At 37.5% G+C, this 24013-nt stretch overlaps 1 protein-coding gene across 9 annotated transcripts in view; it reads right to left on the bottom strand.

Moving 5' to 3' along the window:
- The window catches only part of Lekr1 (leucine, glutamate and lysine rich 1), a 171438-nt gene that overhangs the window by 46462 nt on the left and 100963 nt on the right, over window positions 1-24013 (bottom strand). For 8 of the 9 annotated variants that reach the window (XM_048794265.1, XM_015486937.2, XM_048794263.1 and 5 more), the window contains 3 exons: window positions 21825-21902; window positions 21157-21360; window positions 2452-2545 (listed from right to left, as the gene is read on the bottom strand). In XM_048794265.1, the coding sequence (XP_048650222.1) occupies window positions 2452-2545; window positions 21157-21360; window positions 21825-21902 (376 nt within the window). The remainder of the gene's footprint in view (window positions 1-2451; window positions 2546-21156; window positions 21361-21824; window positions 21903-24013) is intronic. The other variant, XM_048794266.1, reaches the window with a different exon arrangement.

The following is a 24013-nucleotide window of genomic DNA, read 5'->3' as shown; positions in this document are numbered from 1 at the left end:
CTGTTTTTGAATGTTAAAGGCATTTAAACTATGAAGTTTACTCTAATACATGTATTATATATTTATAAAGGGAACATTTCATTCCTACGCAAAGGCACAGTGACCCAAGAAAGAGATGACAATGTCATATTAGTGATTCTTCTTTCTCATAAGAAGACTTTTAGGGAAGTTTTATTTGTAATCTCAATAGCTAACACAGCCAAGACCTAATTATCACTCCCTGGCTTTGCTGGCCTGGAGCTTGATTTACTGCAAGTTAAATGATGTTTATTAACAAGAAGTCAAACTATAGAAAAGTACACATGCCTAAAGACGTCTGAGACAGATATCATGGTCTTAATAAGAACTTTGAGACTATTACCTACGAGTATTTTCCCCATCACATTAACTTAGCATAAAGCAAGAGCATAAAGTTCTGCAGGGTCAGCTGCTGAATCTACTCAGTGTTAGTGCCTCACAACCAGAGCACAGAAAGCAGGAGACTAGGGTGGGTCAGAAGCAGAGATGCCCTCTCCAGTGAAATGGATCTGAAAACCCTACGTGGGGGTGACTGTGCAGGTGGGGCACATATACTCCAGCAGGTTCCCCCAAATAGTCTAAGACAGGGAGCTCAGGAGTCTGAGGAAAGGGAAGGATTGCTGATCTCCAACCGTGTTAATTCCATCAGATAAATTTCCAAGTCAGAGAAGGGACATTTACAGTATCTCTTGATATATACAAATGAACAAGTCTTAAGAAGGTTGCTTTAATTTCCAGTGTCTTAGAGAAAGTGTGAGACACCATTTCGCTAGCTCTTCAGTGTGGTGCCAAAGCAAGTCTATCAGTTGAATGAATTAAAAACTATCTGTCATTTTACTTTGCATATTTTGGATTGTTAAGTTGATCATCTTCTTTTTGAATTTTAAAACATGGATTTGGTAAAGACGGGAGAAATGAATAAAAACAGAGTAGATAATCAAGTACAATGAGGCTTGTAAACATTAAAAAGAATTAAAGTGTGGGCCTTGAAAGAAAGGGCTGTGCTACGAGGGACACTTCCAGCAACTTTAGTCCATACTCTCGAATTTTGCTTTCACCAATATGGCACTGTAGTCATAGCAATCATTACTGCCTGACTCTGTAGGCTAAGGAACAGGGGAGCAGGTGAGGATTTAGGGAGGGCTCTTATCAGCTCATACATTTGAAGACTGGAAACAGAAAAGACTAGAATTGGCCTGAGCCAGCCACAGCACCTAAAGGGTTTTAATTTGCTGATGGCAGAGTGGGCATTCATGGTGGAGATGTTAGTTTGAAAGTGGTCACTGCTTATTGATAGAAGTTACAAGTTATAGGATCTAGTCCCTGAGGAGAAGAGTTCAATAACAACTAGACAAATTGTTAGGACTTCAGTCAAACAATCTTGAGTTTCAGGGGCCACCTCCCATTCAAGGGAAAAATTTAAGAGTTTACAAAAAAACCCAGACTGGGAGTGTAGCTCCATGGTAGAGACTTAGGGGTGCAGGGTAGAGCCCAGTGATCAATCAAGGAGTACTGGAAATCTATGTTAGGAGACGATGTTGTCATCTCAGTGACTAGAGCTATTCATGGCTTGAGAAGGTGGGAATTAACAATTTTAAAAACATTACTCATGCTATGTAAAATTACAAAAGTAATAATACATTTTCACTGCTACAACTTTGGAAAATACACAAAAGTCTAAAGATTAGAATCGGTGCATTTTTTTTCATACTCTAAAAGCAAACATTTGTTTATAATGGCAGGCTAAATGGTAACCCCCTTTATTTTGCCAGGGTAAATATTTTGAAAGTTCGTAACTGACTTTAAGTCATTTTCCATTCTTTTATATTATCTTCTTATAAGAGAAGAAGAGAAGTTATAAGAACATTTTCCTTTTTTAAAGAACGTGTTCAGCTAGGTGCAGTGGTGTACTCCTGATAATCCCGGCAGCTTGGGAGGCTGAGACAGGAGGATTTGAGTTTAAACCCAGCCTCAGCAATTTAGCGAGCAACTCAGTGAGACTCTGTCTCTAAATAAAATACAAAAAAGGACTGGGGATGTGGCTTAAGTGCCCTTGAGTTCAATCCCAGGTACCAAAAAACCAAACCAAACCAAACCAAACCAAACAAACAAAAACCCAACTGATCAAATGTAGATTCTAACACTTATGTGAAAAAAGTAAACATTCAGAAAAAATCATGCTTCTGCATGAGAAACAAGGGCTATCTTAATCTTACAAGATTTCAAAATCTGCTCTTACTGTTTAAATTTCCTATTATGTAGGGTAATATTTTAGAAAATACACACATCATAAACACACTTAGTGTTGGAAATACCAGAAGAGATCAAAAGTGTACCTAGAAGCAAAAAAATCTATCTGGAACAGTATTCTAGCAAATGGGCAGAATTTTAAAAAGCAAATATGACACAGGCTGGTGAAAGCCACACTATTACCTTCTCCTTCCAGCTATCGTCGCTAAGCATCTTCTGTCTAATGGTCTCCTGCAGCTGCTCGATGCTTTTCTGATGCGACATCAGCATCAATTCCCTGAAAACCATAAACCCAGAGATGAGTCAAAATGTACCTCACACTCTTCATAGGTGACAGTTCCTGGCTTACAGACTATCCTCTCACAGCTTAGTGTTTATCCTCTTTACAATACAAGCGCATACACACACACACACACACACATACCCACACCCCACATATACCCTGTGTACCATTTTAATTGTTAACAGAAGTTCATAAGCACTGCATATAAGGCTAAGTATCTTCTCAGGCGTTATTTTTGTTCTTAATTCATAATAAGTTGTTATTTTTTGCATGAAATAGTAGCAACTTATAAGGAGTCACAAATATAATAAAATCTTGTAAGTTATGGTTCAAAAAGTTTGAACTAAATTCTAGCACCAAAGAAAAGCACCTTGGAATATGCCTTAAAGTCAATAAATGTTTTGTCAATATTATTGACAAGTCTCAAGAAATTTTAAGAAATTGAAATTGTATTATGTATCTTTTCCAACTGTAATGCAATAAATGTAGCAAACAATTACAAGAAAAACCTCAAAACTATATAAATACATGGATTAAACAACTTACTCTTCAACAACCAGTGGGTCAAAGAAGAAATTAAGAAAGAAATTTAAGAATTTATTGAAATAAATGAATATGGAGATACACTATATTGAAAGTCTATGGCGTACAGCAAATATCACATTAAGAAAGAAGTTTATAGCAATTAATGTTTACATCACAAAAGCAGAAAGATCTCAAATAAACAACCTATTGCTGTAACTCAAGACACCAGAAAATCAGGAAGATATCAAACCCCAAATAAATAAAACAAAAGGAATAATGAAGATCTGAGCAGAAATAAATGAAATAGATACAAAAATACAAAAGATCAGTAAAAAGATCTAATTCTTCAAAAAAGTAAACAAAACTAACAAAACCTTAGCTAAGATGAACTGAGAAAAAAAGAGAGAAGTCTTAAATGAGAGATGAAAAGGGAGACATCATAACTGACACCACAGAAATAACAGCGATATTAATGGGTTAGTATGAACAACTCCACACCAATACATCTGATAAGCTAGGAGAAATGGATAAATTCCAGGACACATAGCCCTTACCAAGACTGAACCAAGAAAAAACAGAAAACTTGAACAGAAAAACAAGTAACAAGTTTGGACCAGTAATAAAAAGCTTCCTATCAAATAAAAGTCCTGGATCAGATAGCTTCACTGCTGAGTTCTATCAAACCTTTAAAGGAGGAGAACCAATACCAATTCTTAAATTATTCCAAAAAATTAAAGAGGAGGGATTTCTTCCAATCACATTCTACAAGGCCAACATTATCCTGATAACCAACTCAGACAAAGACACAACAAAAAAGGAAATGCCAGCAGCCAATATCCTTTAAGTAGGTATGCAAAAAACAAACAAACAAAAAACCCTCAAAAAAATACAAGCAAGCTGAGTTCAACATTAAAAAGATTATTCACCATGATCAAGTGGGATGCAGGATGGTTCAAACTTGAATCAATATACATGATATGCTACATCATCAGAATGAAGGACAAAAACTATATCAACAGATGCAGAAAAAGCATTTGATAAAATTCAACATCTCTTCATGATAAAAAACATGGAACAATTAAATACAGAAAGAACATAGCTCAACATAATTAAGATCATATGTAATAAGTTAAAAGCTAACATTATACTGAATGAGAAAAATGTGAAATCTTTCTAAGATCTGAAACAAGACAAGGAAGCCCACTTTTAACATTTTATTCAACAAAGTTCTGGAACTCCTAGCCATAGCAATCAGGCAAGAGAAAGAAATAAAGGGCATCCAAACTGGAAAAGAGGAAGTCATATTGTCACTGTTTGCAGACGAAATGATCCCGTATATAAGAAACCCCAAAGATGCCACTAAAAAGTATCAGAACTAATGAACAAATTTATCAAAGTTGCTGGATATATCTGAAATATAAATGTAGAAAGCAATCTGATTTATACTGTCTACAAAAAATAGGAGTTTATTTAACCAACAAGGGGAAAGATCTCTACAATGAAAACTATAAAACAATGAAGAAAGAAGTTAAAGAGGATAAGAAAAATGGAAAGACACTGTGTTCCTGAATTGGAAGAATAAAATTGTTAAAATGCCCATAATGCCCCAAGTCAGAGTCAGAGTCAAGGCAATCTCTATCAAAATATTAATGACATTCTTCAGAGAACTGGAAAAAACAAACCTATAATTTGTGTGGTGAACAAAACAAACACAAATTATGAATATACAAAATAATCCTGAACAAAAAGAACAAAGCAGAAAGCAGAAGGCTGACCTCAAAAATATACCACAAAGCTGTAGTGATCCAAGCAGTATGGCATTGGCTTCACAACAGACACAGACTGTACATCAGGACAGACAGCCCAGGAGTAAGCCTGAGCATACACAGTAGCCAACTGGCTTTCAGCTAAGATGCCAGAAACACACAGTGCAGAGAGGACAGTCTCTGAATAATGGTGCCAGGAAAATTGGTGTCCACATGCTGAAGAATCAAACTAGGTCTGGCTCTCTTGCCAGTTATAAAATCGACTCAAAACAAATTAAAGATGTAAATGTAAGACCTGAAACAATGAAAACTGCTAGAAAAGACCCCAAACCACAGGAAATACAAGCAAAAACAAACAGCGGAATTATGTCAAGCCAGAAAGCTCTGCACAGAAAAGGAAACAATCCTAGGGAAGAAGCAGTTCACAGAGTAGGGGAAACTATACATCTGATAAGGGATTCATATTCAAAGTTTTTTAATGGGGGAATTATTGTTTTCTTTGCTGTGTTTTTTAGCTTGGTATCCTACTTGCCTATTTTTCTTTCGTTTCCTGTGCTTTTGGGATCTTGTCCAAAAAATCCTTGCCCATTCCACTTCCTGAAGTGCTTCCCCCATGTTTTCCTCTAGTAGTTTCACTGTTTCAGGTCTTATATTCATGTCTTTAATTTGTGTTGAATTTCAAAAAACTTGGGGAGGCCCTGGGTTCAATTCTAAGCACTGCAAAAAATAAACTAAACTAAAACCCCAAGATAAAAATCTGACTTAAAAATGGGCATTAGACCCAAATAGACATTTCTTGAAAGAAGGCATACAAATGCTCCTAAGGTATATAAGAAAATGTTCAACATCAACATCACTAATTATCAGGGAAATGCAAATCAAAATCACAATGAGATGTAATCTCACTCCAGTAAACTTGTGATTGTCAAAAAGATAAAAGATGACAAATGCCAGTGATATGGAGAAAAAGGAACTCTTGCATACTGCTGGTGGGAATGTAAATTAGTAAAGCTGTACGGAAGTGCCTCAAAAAACTAAAAATTGAACTGCCATCTGATTCAGAAATCCCACTACAGAGTATATATATATATATCCCAAAGAAATGAAGTTGCGATGTTGAAGAGACACCTGCATTCCCAAGTTCATTGCAGCAACAGTCAAGAAATGGAAACAGCCTAAGCCTCTACCATCTGAGGACTTGATAAAGAAAATGTGGCACATATACAGAATGGAATACTATTCAGACACAAAAATGAAATCCTGTCATTTGCAACAACATGGATGGAACTGGAGATCATGATGGTAAGTGAAATAACCCAGGCACAGAAATACAAGTACCCTGTGATTTCATTCATATATGGACATAAAAAGAGATAACTTCATGGAAGTTGAGAGTAACATGGCAGTTACCGAAGGCTGGTGAGAATGGGGGACGCTGGGAAAAGGCTGGTCAGTGGGCACTAAATTGCAGTGAGGAGCAAGTTCTGGGTGCTGTTGCTAAGTATCTACTGAACTTTTCAAGAAGCTAGGAGAAAGAACTTGAATGTTTTCACCATAAAGAAATGATAAGTGTTTTAGGAAGTATATATGTTTAACCTGACTTAAACACTACACAATGTTTGTATATCTATAATTTTTTTAAAAAATGCAGATTATATAGCAAGTTCTATAGGTTCTGCTTCATTATGTTCCTCTAATCATTTCCTCCTTTCCTTTCCAACTGCCCCAAAGCCTCCTTAAGTTCCTGGACTCTTATCTCCTATCAAGAGTGTCATAACAGACTCCTGATCTCTTCATCTCTAGCCTACTCTCTTGTTATTCAACATCTTTACCATTGTAAAAATGGTGCCTATATTTCTAGGTTAGGAAATTTTAATGACACAAACACAAGACACATTTGACTTGGTAATTCAGATATGAACATCATTTGAGGGAAACTGATTTTAAAAACCTCAAACTCCAAGACTTTATTTCCAGAAGCAAGTCAGACTAGGTTCCTTAATAACTCTCCAACTGAAAATAAATTCTAGTTAAAATGCCGCAAGTTTTTCAGTGAGTTGGTCAAAAAGTGAGGAAGATGCAGAGAGCAAAACTCAAATGAAAGGCCAGAGGAAAGTTCTCAGTGGAAAAATGGTAAAATCTGAATCAAGTCTGTAGTTAATAATATATCAATGATGATTTCTTAGTTTTGACAGATATACTATTGTTGGGAGTAAAGTGTATGGAGAATATAAAAGAGATGCTGAGAGGTGGAGGACATGTCTATTCAGCCCTTCAGAAGCAAAGGAGGGGGGCTGGGGCTGGGGCTCAGTGGTGCAGTGCTTACCTGGCACATGTGAGGCACTGGGTTCGATCCTCAGCACCACATAAAAATAAATAAAAATAAAACAAAGGTTTTGTGTACATCAACTAAAAAAATAAAATTAAATAAATAAATAAATAAATAAGAAGCAAAGGAGGGAAATTAGGAGGGAGCAACGTTTGAGGGAAGGGTCCAGTCTGTTGAAACCCAGATGCAAGTCCAGGGAGCTCACTGGAGTCCAAGCACGACAAACAAAAATAAACCTCACACCTGACGCTTCAGAGTGAAAATGAAGAACAGCAAAGTTCAAGATCTTAGAACTTGGAGAGGAAATACTGAAAGGAACATAAATATCTGAGAGCTAGCTCTTGACAGCAACAGAGGATGACAGAAAGCAGCACAGGCATGTGCTCTGAGACCTGTTAGAAAATGAACACCAACCTGAAGTTGGGACCCCAAGGCCATCTTGCAGAAAGAGGCTGAGATAGGGATGTCCATAAAACCTGAGCACTTACCGCCAGTTCAAGGAACTTCCAAAGACTGTGCTCTGCAGGAAGGAAGGTGGTCTCAGAAGGAAGGTCAGAAAGCAAGAAAGGGTCTTCAAAGAAACTGGCCCCCACGCAGGCAGAGGCTCCTCAGCTGTGTCAGGGGCAGCTGCGCCAGGCTTTAGGGTTCATGCGGTGCAGCTAGCACCCTGGAGCCCTACTGTTTTTATCTTTGGATTTGTGTTTGTAGTGGAGTCTGACAGATGAATCAAGCAGGAACTAAGGTCTCAGTGTTCCAGCTCTGACCCAGTTACGCCTCTTGCCACTGTCCTGCCTCCCCCAGACAGTTCTCAGTCACTGCTCCCCTGGCTTCTCCCAGGGACTGCCACTTCTGCCCCAGATGGGAGCAGGGCCTGGGCCTGGGGAGGTTGGTGCCTGTAGAAGTCTGAACTTAAAGGACATTAAATAGCAAACAAAAGACCATGTGGCAGCATGAGGGAGAGGGAGAGGGAGAGGGAGAGGGAGAGGGAGAGGGAGAGGGAGAGGGAGAGGGAGAGAGAGAGAGAGAGAGAGAGAGAGAGAGAGAGACTGTCAAAGAAAGAAAAATGCTGCTTTCCCACTGTTTTAACAAGGAACCTTATATTTCCGTTTTGCAACAGGCTCTGAAAATTATGTAGTTAGCTCTGCATGTAGGTAAGTGTAAACTAATACAGTCTGATTAAAATATTAATTCTGATTATGTGCAGTTAGAGGAGCTAACACAAAGAACTAGAAAACTGGACCACGAGGTAGAATGTATGTCAGAGGGCAGCTATTGGAGCTCCAGTGTTCTTCGTCCTGTTCATTATTCAAGAGGAGTTTAGATACAAATTTTGGAGATAAAATTTCAAAAGCAACTACTAAAATAATAGAAATAAAATATACTATTAGTGGAAAAATGCACTAATACACAAAACCAAAAAATCCTCCTAACAATAGGCCCCAAATGAGAAAATAGTACAGAAAGGAAAAAAAAGGGGGGCAGGGGAGAAAGAAAAGGCTTAACACAATGATCACAATAGAGGTAAAAGAGTTAGAAGAAACAGACTTGATACAAAGCTTAGTTCTATGCTCTGTATAGGAGACATTCCTAAAATATAAGGACATGTAAAGACTGAAAGGAAGAAACTAGAAAAGATCTAACAGGGATATATTACAGGGAGGAAAGAATATAATTATATTATTATCAGGGAAATAGACTTTAAGATAAGTCATTATTGGGGGCTGAAAATGATAATAGGTTTGATTTACTATGAATATTCTTAAACTTATACACACCAAATAAAGTAGTCTCAAGATAGATGGCGCAAAACTTGCTAAAACTGTAAAGAGAAACAGGCAAACCCTCACCATGTGGTAGAATTCGGCATAGCTCCTTTGGTTACAGCTAAGCTGACCCAGGATCACACAGATGGCCCTGGAAGCATAACTGCACACTCTGGCCATGCAAGGTTGCAACCAAGGGCCAAGCAGAGAAAAATTCAGTAAAGATACAGGAGATGTATGGCAAGCACTAAGACCAATTTTATATACAGAGCCACATGTTGCAGAAAAATACATAATTATTTTCTAGCCCATATGAAATTGACCACATTGGAGGCTAGAAAGTTTCAGCAAATTTCAAATAATTTTAGGCTATCCACCTGCTTTGCCAAACTTGATAGCTACTACCCTCAAATAGTTATAGAACTCTTAAAATATGACTAGTCCAAATTGAGATGTGCTCTAAGTGTAAATAAAATATCAGATCTGAAAATTTAATATAAAAAAATCCAAAATTCAGCTTTGGAGATGTAGCTCAATGGTAAAGCACTTGCTTTGCATGCATGAGGACCTGGGTTCTATCTTCAGCAAAGTGCACACATGCACACATCCACAATCTAAACTAACCCTAGTAACTTTTAAAGATGATCATGTATTTAAATAACATTTTGCTATGTTGGGTTAAGTAAAATATATTTTTTAAATTTGATTTTTATTTATTTTTAATCTTTTAATGTAGCAAGAATTTGTAAGAATTTTTAAATTACATATGCGCTTTATATTTTACTTCTTATGATCTATAATCAATATTCTCTGAAATTAAAGAAATGTCAGTAACAAAAAATAAAATATCTCAATGTATCTTAAAAATTTAAAAAATGTATTTTGAATAACTCATGGGTCAAATAAAAATCACAGGTGGTACTTAAATATACTTAGAATAATAATGAAATTGCTACATAACAAAACTTATGAAATAAAGCTAAGGCAGACAGGATGGATAAACATGGGATACCAGAGAACACAAATTCAGATGAAGAATGAATGATCCTCAGCTACACACACACCAGGAATAAATTCCAGGAACATACTGTCAAGTGTGAATCACACATACAACATGATTTTATTTCTGTGTATATTAAATACACACAAATCTAACATTACACTTTTTAGGAAGAGAAACATACTTGGTAAAATTAGAGCGATGCAAGCACACAAGGGACCCTAGCTTGGCTTTTGTAGATGTGCTTGATCAGCTGGAGGAAGTTCCCTTCCACCTACCTGCTGTGTTACCTCTGAGGAAGGAGAATCTGGGACCAGGGAGGAACATTAAGGGACTTCAGAGCTAATGGTGGGGTTCTGTGTCCTAATGGAGTACACAGATCTTGTATTTCTTTATACTTTATACCTATATCAACCTTCTCCATGTGTACTCAGTGTTTCTAAAACAATTATTGATAAAGCCTGAGCATGGAGAATGGGGAGGTGGAGGAGAGAATTCAAGGCAAAGATGAAGGTGAAGAAATGGGCAAGGGAGTGGTAAGTGGAACTATCTTCTGAGTATGGGGTTCACTGACAGCCGGCGCTGAACACACAGGGTCCCTATTCAAATTGGTGCTCAAAATCCAGCAAATTTGAAAGTGTGCTCCAATCCACACTGTAAAGGTCTGTCCTTTATAGGATAAGCCATACCCAGCAGGTTCTGATAACCTGCCCCATGCCTGGAGAAAAGGCAGTGAAGCAAAAGGAACGAGGGATGAGGACAGCAAATGGGGTCTCACTAAAACTTCACTGCGGCTCTCCCAAATGTCTCTAGACATTTCTGTCTCCTTCACATCTCATTTTCCTCTAATGCAAGCCAGATGCCAACAGCTCCCAAATTCCCTGTAGTCATATCTGTTTTGACGTCTGACACTGGTGCATCCAACTTCCCACCTGGCTGCTCTCCTTTATTTTAGAAACATCTGAAAGACAGTGTTAACATTCACTTTGGCTCATGTCACATGTCGTCTGCTTCTCATGTGGGTTGTTCTAGAATGTAGCCCAAGGGGCAGGTTTACCTTGGAATGTTGTCTTTGTAGCACACAGTAAAGAAAAAACATCAAAACACAGGATCTCTTAAAACTTCTGTTTAGAATGGAGCATGTCCCTTTTCTTGCATTTCAGAGGTAAGAACAGTGAAATGGCCAAGTCTGGTAACCGGTGTGGCTGGTGCTGTCCTCAGCTGTACTGGGGGGCGGGTGTACTGTATCACCTGGCACCCAGAGTCTGTGGCATCTCTGGAGACCTGGGAAGCCTGCTGTGTAAGTAGGGGACATTTCTTGCTATGGTCCTTTCTCCTGGCAATAATTTCTCAGCCCAGTTTTCTCCATAGTTCCTGGCTTTTCCTTTCTAAGATGTACTACTTTTTCAGTATCCAGTTTGGCCACATCAGAAGAGGGCATTAGGGGTTTTGCTCATTGGGGAAAAAATTAGCTCTCTCAACTTTCTTTGGGTTCAAAGATGTTAGGGATAGGGTGTGCTCCTTCATAATCCCCCGGTCCTGCCCCTCTTATCTCCAGTCAACTCATGGTTTGCTTTCTGTCACTAGGTCAGTTTGTATTTTCAGAATATATATATATATATATATATATATATATATATATATATATATATATATATATATATATGAAATCCTATAGTAGATTCTTTCTGATCTGGCATCTTTTACTTGGCATAACTATTTTGAGTTTCATCCATACTGAATTATGTATTAATAGTTCATTTGTTTTTATGCCAAGTGGTATCTGGCTGTACAAATACAGCACAAATCATCCATGCACCTGTTGTTGATTGTTAGGGGGTTGTAAAGATATGGCTACTACAGATACAGCTACTATCAATATCTGTGCATATGTTTTTGTGTGGGCATATGCTTCTTTCATATCTCTTGGGTAAATATATAGGAGTACAATGTCTTTCAAACAAAATAGGCACCTATTTAACTCATAAAGAAACTTCCAAACCATCACTCAATAAAGCTCTACCATTTTACATTCCCACAAGCAGGGTATGATTGTTTCAGTTCCTCCACATCCTCTCCAACACTTGAAGGGCTTTTAAATCTTAGATATTCTAAAAGTATGTAGTAGTATCTCATTGTGGTTTTAATTTGCATTTTATGAATGACTAATGACATTGAGCATTTTTATATACTTATTAGTCGTCTGTATATATTCTTTGGTGAAGTGTCTACTCAAATCTTTTGCTCATTTTTTATTAGGTTGTGTACATTCAAATAATAAATGAGTTTCTAAAGTTCTTTATGTATTCTGGAAATAGTTTCTTTATATATTCTGGAGAAAGGTATTTATGGCTTTTCATTTTCTTACCAGTGTCTTTTAAAGAACAGTTGTTTTTCTTTTTTTGTGGTGCAGAGAATTGAACCCAGGAGGTAAGCATTGTACCACTGAGCTACATCCCAAGTCCTTTCAGAAACTTTTAATTATTAAAATAGGGTCTCAATAAGATTAGAAAATTCCAATGAGTATTTCCAGATGGTGCCTGCAAATATCTTCAAAGTTACCTTTACTACAAAATAGATGGTATTGAATATATGAGTTGCTTGACTCTTTAGTCTCCCTGAAGATAGTTACAGTTTTTATATCATGAAATGTAGAATCCATTCCATATGCATTCTTTTGATGGACTCAGAATAAAGCATGACTGTTGTATCTATCCCTTTAGAACAAAATCTACACAAGTATTGCAGATTATCGCAGCTAAAATATAATAGGTCATCCCATGTTCTTGGATAGGTTGAATTAATATTATCAAAATGGCCACACTGCCAAAAGCACTACACAGATGCAGTGCAATCCCCATCAAAATACCAATGACATTTTTCACAGAACTAGGAAAAACAGTTCTAAAACTCATTTGGAAGAATAAGAGACCCAGAACAGCAAAAGCAATAATGAGCAAGAAGAGCAATGCTGGACCTCAAATTATACCACAGAGCATGGTATTGGCATCAAAACAGACATGAAGGCAATGGAACCGAAGACACCCAGACCAACCCTCACAGATACAGTTGTATGATACTAAACAAAGGTGCTAAGTACATACATAGGTTGGAGAAAAGATAGCCTTTTAAACAAATGGTGCTGGGAAAACTGGATATCCATATATAGAAGAATGAAACTAGATCCCCATCTCTCACTCTGCATAAAAGTCAACTGAAAATGGATCAAGGACCTAGGAATGAGATCAGAAACTCTGCAACTTCTAGGAAAAAATATAGACTCAACACTCAACATATGGTACAGGCACTGACTCCCTTAACAAGACTTCTAAAGTGCAAGAAATAAAATGAAAAATTGGTAAGTGGGATGGCATCAAATTAAAAAGATTCTGCCCAGCAAAGAAACAAGTGAGAAGAGAGAGCCTACCGAGTGGGAGAAGATCTTTGCTAGCTGCTGCTCAGAAAGAGAATCAATATCTAGAATATATAAAGAAATCAGAAAACTTAACACCAAAAAAGAAAAACAAATAACCCAATTAATAAATGAGAAAAAGAATTAAATAGACATTTCTCAAAAAAAGAAATACAAATAGCCAATAAATAAATGAAAAATGTTCAACATCTCTAGCAATCAGGGAAATGCAAACCTAACTCCTTTGATATTTTATCTCACTCCAATTGGAAGGGCAATATCAAGAAAATAATAATAAGTGTTGGCAAGGATGAGGGGGAAAAGGTTCACTCACATGGTTGCTGGAACTGAAAACTAGTACAATTGCTCTGGAAAGCAGTTGGAGATGCCTCATAAAATGAGGAATAGAACCACCATATGACCCCGCTGTCCCACTCCTTGGATATATCTAAAAGATCTAAAATCAGCATACTGTAGGGATACAGTCACATTAATTTTTATTGCAGAGCAATTCACCATAGCCAAGCTATTAAACAAACCCAGGTGCCTGTCAACAGACAAATGGTGAAATGTGATTTTTATATATATATAATAATAATATAATATAATATAATATAATATACAGTTTTACTCAGCCATTAAAAAAATCACAATGAAATGACAGCATTGGTGGTACGTGGATGGAACTGGAGAACATCAATGTGAAGTGAAATAAGCCAGAACTAGAGTCAGGGATTGAATGTCTTCTCCAGATCAAAACAAGAGGTGGGGGTGGGGGGGAGGAAAGAAAAAGGCAGGGACTGGACTCCCATGGAAATAGAAGAGAAATCAGTACAGTAGAGGAAGGAGACTGAGGGGGAGAAAGGTGAGACACGCAAAGAGGGAACAGTGGAATGAACCTGACCAAACTTTCCTATGTACACATATGAATTTCACCATTATATTCATCTATAATGCAGTAATTAAAAAACAACAAATAAATAAAAGAAAAATCAGTAGAGTAAAAGAAAGAGAATAAGGAAAGAGAAGAGGGGAGGGAAAGGGCAAGTACTAGGGACTACAACTGAGCAAATTATATTCCATGTTTATGTAATTATGTCAGCATGAACCCCAATATTATGTATGACTACAATAAACTAATAAAAAATATAGTAGGTCAGGGTTCAAATGCTAGAAATTAAGTGATCATTATTCACAGAATTTTCAGAATTATGAAGTCTGTTTTGACACTTCCACAAAGTATAAGGTGTTTTAAGTGAATTGCTATAAAAATATGAGCTTCTATCTGTGGTGGTAACTTGCTTGACCTCACGGTTACAGAAATGACACACTGTTACACCCCTTTCATTTCCTGCTGAGCCTGTTTCTGACTCTAAGGGCTCACAGTGAGTGTTGAATGGAACAAGCAGGGAGAATAAATATATCATTTATAAGCACTGGTAGTCCTGGACTAGAATGGCACAGGCAACAAGCAGTGACTTATGTGTGAAAAAGATAACATGGACTCCAAAGAGAAAACCCACACACCGCTCAGGCAAAAACCCATCTTAAGACTTTGATAAGAGATAGTGATCTTATGTAAAAAAAAATTAGATGGACCAACTTGGTTGTCAGGAGGAGTTTCTGTTAGGAATCTAGAGGAATTATGAGAACTAGAACATTAATTTTAGAGGCCTGGTCATATTTTTCATATTATAAAAATTGCAGCTGTTAAGGCAGCAGAGTTTCTCTTCAGAGCCAGTTCTAGCAATGTGGATGCTCTAGAATTATAGAAGACAACACAGATTTAAAATAAGGATGATTGCCACTAGAATCCACAGTCTGCACTTCACTCCTGGCTCAGATGCTGCAAATCAGAAGATCTCTGGGCCTGGAGAGAAGCTGGGGACCTCCCAGCTTTACAATGGTACCAGCTATTTGATTAGAATTAAATCCATTGTCACCCATACACACAGCAAATATTTACTGAGTGTTTGCTGGGTGTCAGGCACTGTTTCTGTCTCTGGGGACACAGCGATTCTTTCTTGTTGCTCCTTAGGACTATGTTTATACATTCCCACAGTTTTAGAAGAAATGAAGCCTGAGCAGTAAATGAGTCGCAGGGGCAGACCAGCCCAGGGTGCTTGGCAGCTGGCTGCCGATGTTCTGCATAGATTGCAGAGGAAGTGTGGCTATCCCTCACCTTCTAACCTGCAATGTCACCAGACTGGTTTTTGTTGAGGCGGGGGTTTGGTACTGGGGATTGAACCTGGGGTGCTTTACCACTGAGCTACACCCCCAGTGCAATAGTTGTTTTTTTTTTAAATAGAATTTTTGAAGTTGACACAATAGGAAAATTGGGGAAATACTTGTAGTTAAGAGTATTTAAAAAAAAAGTAGTTTTCAATTCTGAGACCAATGAGAATTTCATTTCTTACAGACATGCAGGAATCTAGATTCCCTTAATTATAGAAAAAATGTAACTGCAAACAAATGTCAAAGCATACTGCCAAAACAACAGCTTTAAATTCTATTTCACAAGTGAAGACATCTTCACACTGTCAATCAAAGAGATCATCTTGATTTTGTCACAATTCCTATCTACACTAAAGGCTGAGATGAGAAATTTGGCAAACCAGTTGTTTTGAAGCTGCTGATGAATAGGGTATCAGAGAAAGAGCTGGATCTTGGAGGAAAAAACCTGCTAAGATTTATTATTTTAGAATATCACTTAGAATGCTTCATTTCATAATGCTTTAAACTAATGGGATAACATCCAAATTGAATTACTCTGAGGATTAATCTTTACAACAGTATGAGCAAAGTAGATAATACTGAATCCAACAGATATTTACTGAATATCTGCATGGATAGTACAGGGTATAAATTAACACAATATGATGCTTGAAGGGAATTATAACTTCAAGAAAGATGAAAAGAGGAAACTGATACCTACTGAGCACCTGTAATCTGATGGTCATGATTCTAGATGCTTTAATATTCACAAAATATATATGCTAAGCCTCAGGCTAGCATCATTCTAAATGGAGAAAAACTGAAGGCATTCCCTCTAAAATCTGGAACAAGACAGGGATGCCCTCTCTTACCACTTCTATTCAATTTAGTTCTTGAAATACTAGCCAGAGCAATTAGACAGACAAAAGAAATTAAAGGCATAAAAATAGGAAAAGAAGAACTTAAATTATCACTATTTACAGGCGATATGATTCTATACCTAGAAGATCCAAAAGGGTCTACAAAGAAACTACTAGAACTAATAAATGAATTCAGCAAAGTGGCAGGATATAAAATCAACACGCATAAATCAAAGGCATTCCTGTATATCAGCAACAAAACTTCTGAAATGGAAATGAGGAAAACCACTCCATTCACAATATCCTCAAAAAAAATAAAATAAAATACTTGGGAATCAACCTAACAAAAGAGGTGAAAGATTTATACAATGAAAACTACAGAACCCTAAAGAGAGAGATAGAAGATCTTAGAAGATGGAAAAATATACCCTGTTCATGGATAGGCAGAACTAACATCATTAAAATGGCGATATTACCCAAAGTTCTCTACAGGTTTAATGCGATGCCAATCAAAATCCCAATGGCATTTCTTGTAGAAATAGAGAAAGCAATCATGAAATTCATATGGAAAAACAAAAGACCCAGAATAGCAAAAGCAATTCTAAGCAGGAAGTGTGAATCAGGAGGTATAGCGATACCAGATTTCAAACTGTACTACAGCATGGTACTGGTACCAAAACAGGCAGGTTCCATTGGTCAATGGTCAATGGAACAGAATAGAGGACACAGAGACCAATCCACAAAGCTACAACTATCTTATATTTGATAAAGGGGCTAAAAGCATGCAATGGAGGAAAGATAGCATCTTCAATAAATGGTGCTGGGAAAACTGGAAATNAAACAAATGCCAAATGTCTTCTTTGATATAAGGAGAGCAACTAAGAACAGAGCAGGGAGGAAGAGCATGAGGAAAAGATTAACATTAAACAGAGACGAGTGGGGGGAGAGAAAGGGAGAGAGAAGGGAAATCGTATGGAAATGGAAGGAGACCCTCAATGTTACACAAAATTACATATAAGAGGTTGTGAGGGGAAATGGGGGGGAAACAAGGGAGAGAATTGAACAACAGCAGATGAGGTAGAGAGGGAAGATGGGAGGGGAGGGGAGGGGGGATAGTAGGGGATAGGAAAGGTAGCAGAATACAACAGTCACTAATATGGCATTATGTAAAAATGTGAATGTGTAACTGATGTGATTCTGCAATTTGTATGTGGGGTAAAAATGGGAGTTCATAACCCACTTGAATCAAATGTATGAAAGATGATATGTCATGAGTTTTGTAATGTTTTGAACAACCAATAAAAAAAAATTCACAAAAGATAGCTGCTGTTAATATGACCATTTTTCATGTAAAGAAAAGAAGCCTCACAGGGGTTAAGCCGCCTGCTCTCATGCTGGTCAAGCTGGGATTTAAATCGGTGCTTGCCTGCGTTCGACAACCATACTTCTTATATGAAGCCACACTGCCACAACGTCCTAGAACCCTCGTATCACCGAAGCCATTCTGATATCTAATACTAGGTATAGTATCCACTGCTCATTGTGTCCACCTCACTGAAGTAGCTCAACATCAAGTGCTCTCATCTCTTCTGATTCGTCAAGGTGCTGGAGGACACCCTCTCACACTCACTTAGTGGATGGGGTGCACATGAAGTAGAATCGGAAGGGACACAGATGGGAACACGAGGTTTTCTGCCTTCTGCAGGTCAGTGAGTTCCCTGCAGACTTAGTGTTACAACCTGGCTGAGAACCAGCAGTCACATGGAAAGTAACTGAGAAAACAGCTCTTCAAGAAAAGTTGTGCAAACCAGAGAGAAGAGAACTCGAGTTATTAAGGTCACACACAACAGAGCTTTTTCCTGAATTTGCCAAATATGGGACCCTGAGTCAGAGCGTAGCCTCAGTTGACCTTAGTGTCCTCATCTATAACATGTACACAATGACTCCTGTGTCAGAGGTCAGGGTCACAGCTCTGCTAGCCAGGGCCTTTGTGCAAATGTGAAAGTGGCTTCTCTTCTGGGCTGGTGAATTAGAAAAAGTGCTCCCTCTGTCTGGGGGTACACCTGTGGACACAGGGGTTGGCAAGGAAAGATGGCATGCTTTTCCAAGGAAATAAGTCCCTTCCTCTGTGGAAAGTTGCCAGAAGCACAGAGTCCAGGCTGATGTTCAGACCCCTTAGCCCTGCTGCTGGCCCCACACAACGGTGTAGGGCATCTCACCTGGGCAGTGTGTGGACAAGGTAAGATAATGTCCCGAAGGCTGCTGAATGTGTGGACTATATGTGAGACAGCTGGGGAGGAATGAAGGTGAGGGAGAAGGAAAGAAAACAGGAGTGATGGAGGAAAGGAGTGGGGCAGGGAAGGAGGGAAAGAGAAGGAGGAAGCAGGTATGTTCAGTCATGGGGTCATGCCACATGAAGGGAAAGAGCATCCTGAAAAAATCTGCTGGATTTTATATGTATTTTTCTGGGGAAAGGGTTTATAGTTTTCTATTAAAAAAATGACAGAAGACAAAAACACATGTCCTTTTGACATGTCCTTATATATATAAGTCTGTTATAGAGAATTGAGAACACACTTGAGCCTCAGAGACCTCTGTCCCCCACATAAGAGCTGCCACACTTCTCCAGCACTACGCTGAACCTCTCTGGCGTCCTCCCCATCCAAAATGAGGCTCTCAGCAGCCCCGAGGTGTCCATGACCATCACTACCTGTAGACTCGCATGTCCCTCAGAGACCCAATCCTTTGTGGGTAGGAGAAAGCCGCGCATAGTTCAACAGGCCTGTATGAATGGATGAACTGTTTCCTGGTCCCTGTTTCCCTTCCTCTTTCAAGTCAGAACTTCTATTAGTTTGTTTGTTTTTTTTTTACCCCCTCTAGGTTTAGTTCTGGCTTTTTATGTTTGTTTCTCTCTTCTTCTGAAGCTACCTAGCTTCTAAATTGCACATTTTGTGACCTCAGTAAGGGCTCCCTTGTCCTGAGGAGTGGCACCTATCTGAGACCATCTGGATTTATAAAAACACACGCTGTTGCTGGGAGCAAGCTGGGCTCAGGCCTTTGGTGAGCAAGCATACCCCACAGCCTGGGGGGATGTGGTGCTTCTAGAGTAGCACAGCAGGTTCTCAGACAGCCCTGGACCTAGTCCATCTTCTTAGATGTCGCCAAGTCTCAGTGTGTCCAAAGTATTTCCTGAGTCCAGCTTCTTCTCTTGGAGGGACCATCTCTCCTCTAACTTCTTAAGGACAGCTCTATTAAGAGATCCTACTGGTGCATCAAATCAAAGCTTAACTGACTCAGCTGAGAAATAGGGTGGATTTACTGAAGGAAGGAAAAGTGAAGAGAAGAAAGTCAGGTTCGTTCGAGAACCTTGAAGAATGTCTGTGATTGTTCCTCTTATTCAGTCAAAGGGCAGTAGATGCAAAGTCATCTCTAGAAGGACCAAAGCCAAGTCACTTTGGCCTGTGAACTACAAAGGCCTCATGCTACTCTGCCCATGGCTGCACTGGTGAGAAGAGTTCTGAGACAAGAAACCTGATTACCTGGGGCTGGGGCTGGGGCTCAGTGGCAGAGTACTTGCCTAGCATGTGTGAGGCCCTAGGTTTGATCCTCAGCACTGCGTGAAAATAAATAAATAAAATATAGGTATTGTGTCCATTTACATCTAAAAAGAAAAGAAATGAAACCTAATTACCTAATTATAAGCTGCCTGCTACCCACTTCCCTGGCCCTATCCCCAGATGCTTCCTCAGAAAATATCTGCCATTTTAAAGAAGAATTAAAAAATTATAAGTCTTCTAAATTATACCCATAAATAGAATAAAATGAAGATAAAAGATAAAAATGATAGGAACAATGAAAAACAAATGGCTTATCATGTACTTTCTGCTACAGAGAATAATATAAAACAAAAATTCCTGCCCTTATAGAATTTGGGTTCTTCTGGAATATAATAATTATTAATAAATGCGAATGGGATAAACTTTTAACATTAAAGATTCCCAGATTAAAAAAAAAAAAGATTCCCAGATTTTAAAACCACCACAACTAACAGCAACAAAAAGCCTTTGCAGATATGCATTTGAAACAAAAAGATTCAGAAAGAATGAATGAAGACACACAAGGTAAAACAAGGAAGGAAGAAAGCAGAGTTTTAATAATCTAAAGCAAATTAACTGGACAAAAATATCTTGAAAGGCTGGACCAATATGCTTCTCAGTATCATCAGTATCACTAAGGAGGTACATTTGCTTGTGGTATGCTCTCAAAAAAAAAAAAATGGTGACAGATAAGGAGGGAAGAAAGGTGGGCAGAGAAGTGACATGAAGCTCTTGCCCAGTATGCTGAGGCCCTGGGTCCAGTACCAGCACTTCAGAAACCAAGACAAATAATGTGATAAAAAGATATTTTTTTTCTGTTGAAAATGGTAGAATTTACCAACCATTGGCCCAGGTGAAATTTAGTGGAATGTGATTTTTTTTTTTTCTTTTAATCTGACACCAAATGAGACTTAAATTCCATCCCTACTTTTACTAAACTATGAGGCCTTTAACCACATCATTAACTGACTTGGGATTCAGTGTAATCACTTGTAAAATGAGATAGTGAAATGCAATGACCTTGCAGAAAAATGTGTCTTTAGTCTTGTGACTTCACTGTTACAAATATGTAGGATAATGGTGTTTCAAATATATATGGACACTGATTTAAAGATAAAAGAGCTTTGTAAGAAACTGCACCTTTCATTTTTCAGCATTGTGACCTCTTGTCTTGTCTGATTCAGAAGAACTTTGGTTATCTCTAGCTCACTTTCTGAGAGGTTAATTATTCTCTTTGAGTCTTCTTCTTGCCTTTCTTTTGCAGTCAGCTCTTCCTGTAAAGCTTTATAAATTTGTTGACAAGTCATTAAAGAGTCTTCTTTTTCTTTAAGCAGCCTAGTGTGCCTAAAAAGGAACCGAAAAAATTTAAAAAATCTCACCAGCATGTATTAGATAGTGTTTTGTTTTTCTTTATCATAACATTTTTCTTTTCTTTTCTTTATTTTTATGTGGTGCTGAGGGTCAAACCCCATGCCTCATACTTGCTAGGCAAGCACTTTACTACTGAGCCATAACCCTAGCTCCATAGATAGTATGTTTTTATATTTATCAAAGGTATATGAAAAGCTCATTTGAAATTAGAGACTGTAACTGTAACCTTAAAAAGTAAAGATATTTAGAACATGATAGCTTTGTGATCTTGAGCTTTCCCCTCTATGTAGAGGCAAAATCAAGGAACAATCATAGGACACACTAACACTGGGTTAGGTATTACACATGTAAACAACTAAAAAAAAAGATAAGTCCATTTTAAATAATGTTTTCAAATTTAATTATAAAAATATCAATTAAAAGTTTGCAGTGTATACCGTGATTCAGAAATAATGGATTCAAACTTCAGTTTCCTTAGTTCTCTTTGACATTCATCAGCTTCATTAGATTTATTCCTAAAGTAATAAAATATTTTAAATTAGTTAAAATGTAGTATGTTACAAATAAAGTGTAAGCATTTTTCGCTATCATTATTTTTACTCATCCACAAAAAGAATTTAAGATCTTTATATTATTATGTCTTTAAAGAAATAAGCATTTAATCCACTTTTCTAATGGCTAAATTAGCTTCTATCAGACAAGTCTATATTTCAATAAAAATAATCAACTCTGGACAAAACTAATCAAAACAGAATCTGAACAAAGAACCCCTAGGTAAAGGGACTGGAAAGGACTGGTTCTATTAAGAACAGACGCTGGAGGAGTGCTGGCACTGGGATGAGGGGACAGTATAGGCTCAGGCTGTGTCCCAGGGCAGGGCCCAGGATGCACCAGGCAGAATTAAAACCCTGGTAGAAAACGCCAGTCTTTCTGGCCTCAAGAACCAGAGCACAGTGTTTGAAGTAACCACAGCTGCTGGAAAATGAAGGGGGCTCCAGAGAGGGAGAATTTACTATATGTAAATTCTGCTGAGCTCTGCACAGGGCAGATTCCAAGCAGCCCAGTTAAAACAGCTGACATGAGATGGGGCTGCTGCCCAGAGACAGAGCTGTAGTTTGAAACCAAGGGAACAGGCTACTGAAAGCACCACCCCACCACTAACCATTTTTGGAGGGAGGAATATAACAGAATCCAGAATCACTATAATATTCACAATGTCCAGACTATAGTAAAAAATTACTTAACATATAAAGAAAGAGAAAAGTGTGACTCATTCTCAAGAGAAAAAGAGTTAATAGAGACTGACTCTGTGATGACTCAGATATTGAAATTAACAAAGACTTTAAAGGAGCAATTTTAACTCTGCTCAAAGACATAAAGGAAAATCTGTAATTAATGAAAAGATGAGAAATTTCAGCAGAGAAATAAAAACTATTAAAAAGAACAAAATGGAAATTTTAAATCTTAAATAAACACTTGTTTTTAACTTATATGATTGGGTTTTATAGCAACAATCAAAACATTAAGAAAGACTAGCATTTCAGTTTAAATTTATTTAGACTACTCATTAACTATGCTGAATCATTTTCTGAATTTTCAAAATAGCTAATAAACTGTGTCATAAAATCTATTAGATTATAAATGGGTCTGCCCTACTTGAAATATGATTTTAATTTCTAGAAAATTATATAAAAATCATCATGAACATACATAGCATTCATTTGTTTTTAAACTTTTTATTATAAAATACATTAAGCTGTAAGAAAATTGCATAAAACAAATATATAATATGGTGAATTATTATAAGGAGACACTTTGGTATCTGTTATCCAAGCCAAAAAATAAAACCTTACCTATCACTCTAGCAGCGCTTCATGATAATGGGCCCAATCATAGGCAGCCACCTCTTCCCTAAAAGTAACCATTCTCATGAACTTTGTGGTAATTACTCTGATAGTTTTTGATGTTTTATGCCCCCAAAACTATATTTTAATTTTTCTCTTATTTTAATGCCTTAAAATATTCTATTTTCTCCACTGCACCCTTTTTGTAAGATGGTTCTATTAAGGTGTTGCTTTTACATAAAACAAACTGCATATCTTTAAAACATACAATTTGATAGGAATGATGTGTGTATACACTCAGGACACCATCACCATAGTCAGGTAGCACAGGAACACACTCAAGAGCCAGGACTACTCAGTGAAATGGAAGATTGTAGGGGTGGGACAGGGAAGGTACATTCAAACATCTTGTTATGCCAGAAAGTAAAAAAATACTTTAAAAAGATATGGGACCAGAGAAACTAGCTTGAAGAAATTCCCACTAGCTATTCCTAGGATAATCTCAGTACCAAAGCCACACAGCAAGGAACTGAATTATCAACCATTAAAAACAGGATTGCTAGAGATGATGAACGTTTTTTCATATATTGTTGATTGATTGTATATCCTCTTCTGAGAAGTGTCTGTTCAGGTCCTTGGCCCATTTGTTGATTAGGTTAACATACTTTATATACAACCAGAGATATGAAAAGTTGTGCTGGATACATATAATAAGAATTATAATGCATTCCGCTGTTTTTTTTTTTTTTAGAGAGAGAGAGAATTATATATATATATATATA

Source organism: Marmota marmota, unplaced genomic scaffold, assembly GCF_001458135.2.
Source record: "Marmota marmota marmota unplaced genomic scaffold, marMar, whole genome shotgun sequence".
NCBI classification, from domain to species: domain Eukaryota; kingdom Metazoa; phylum Chordata; class Mammalia; order Rodentia; family Sciuridae; genus Marmota; species Marmota marmota.
The sequence above is the reverse complement of the archived record's forward strand: the minus strand, read 5'-3'. Positions and strand labels throughout refer to the sequence as shown.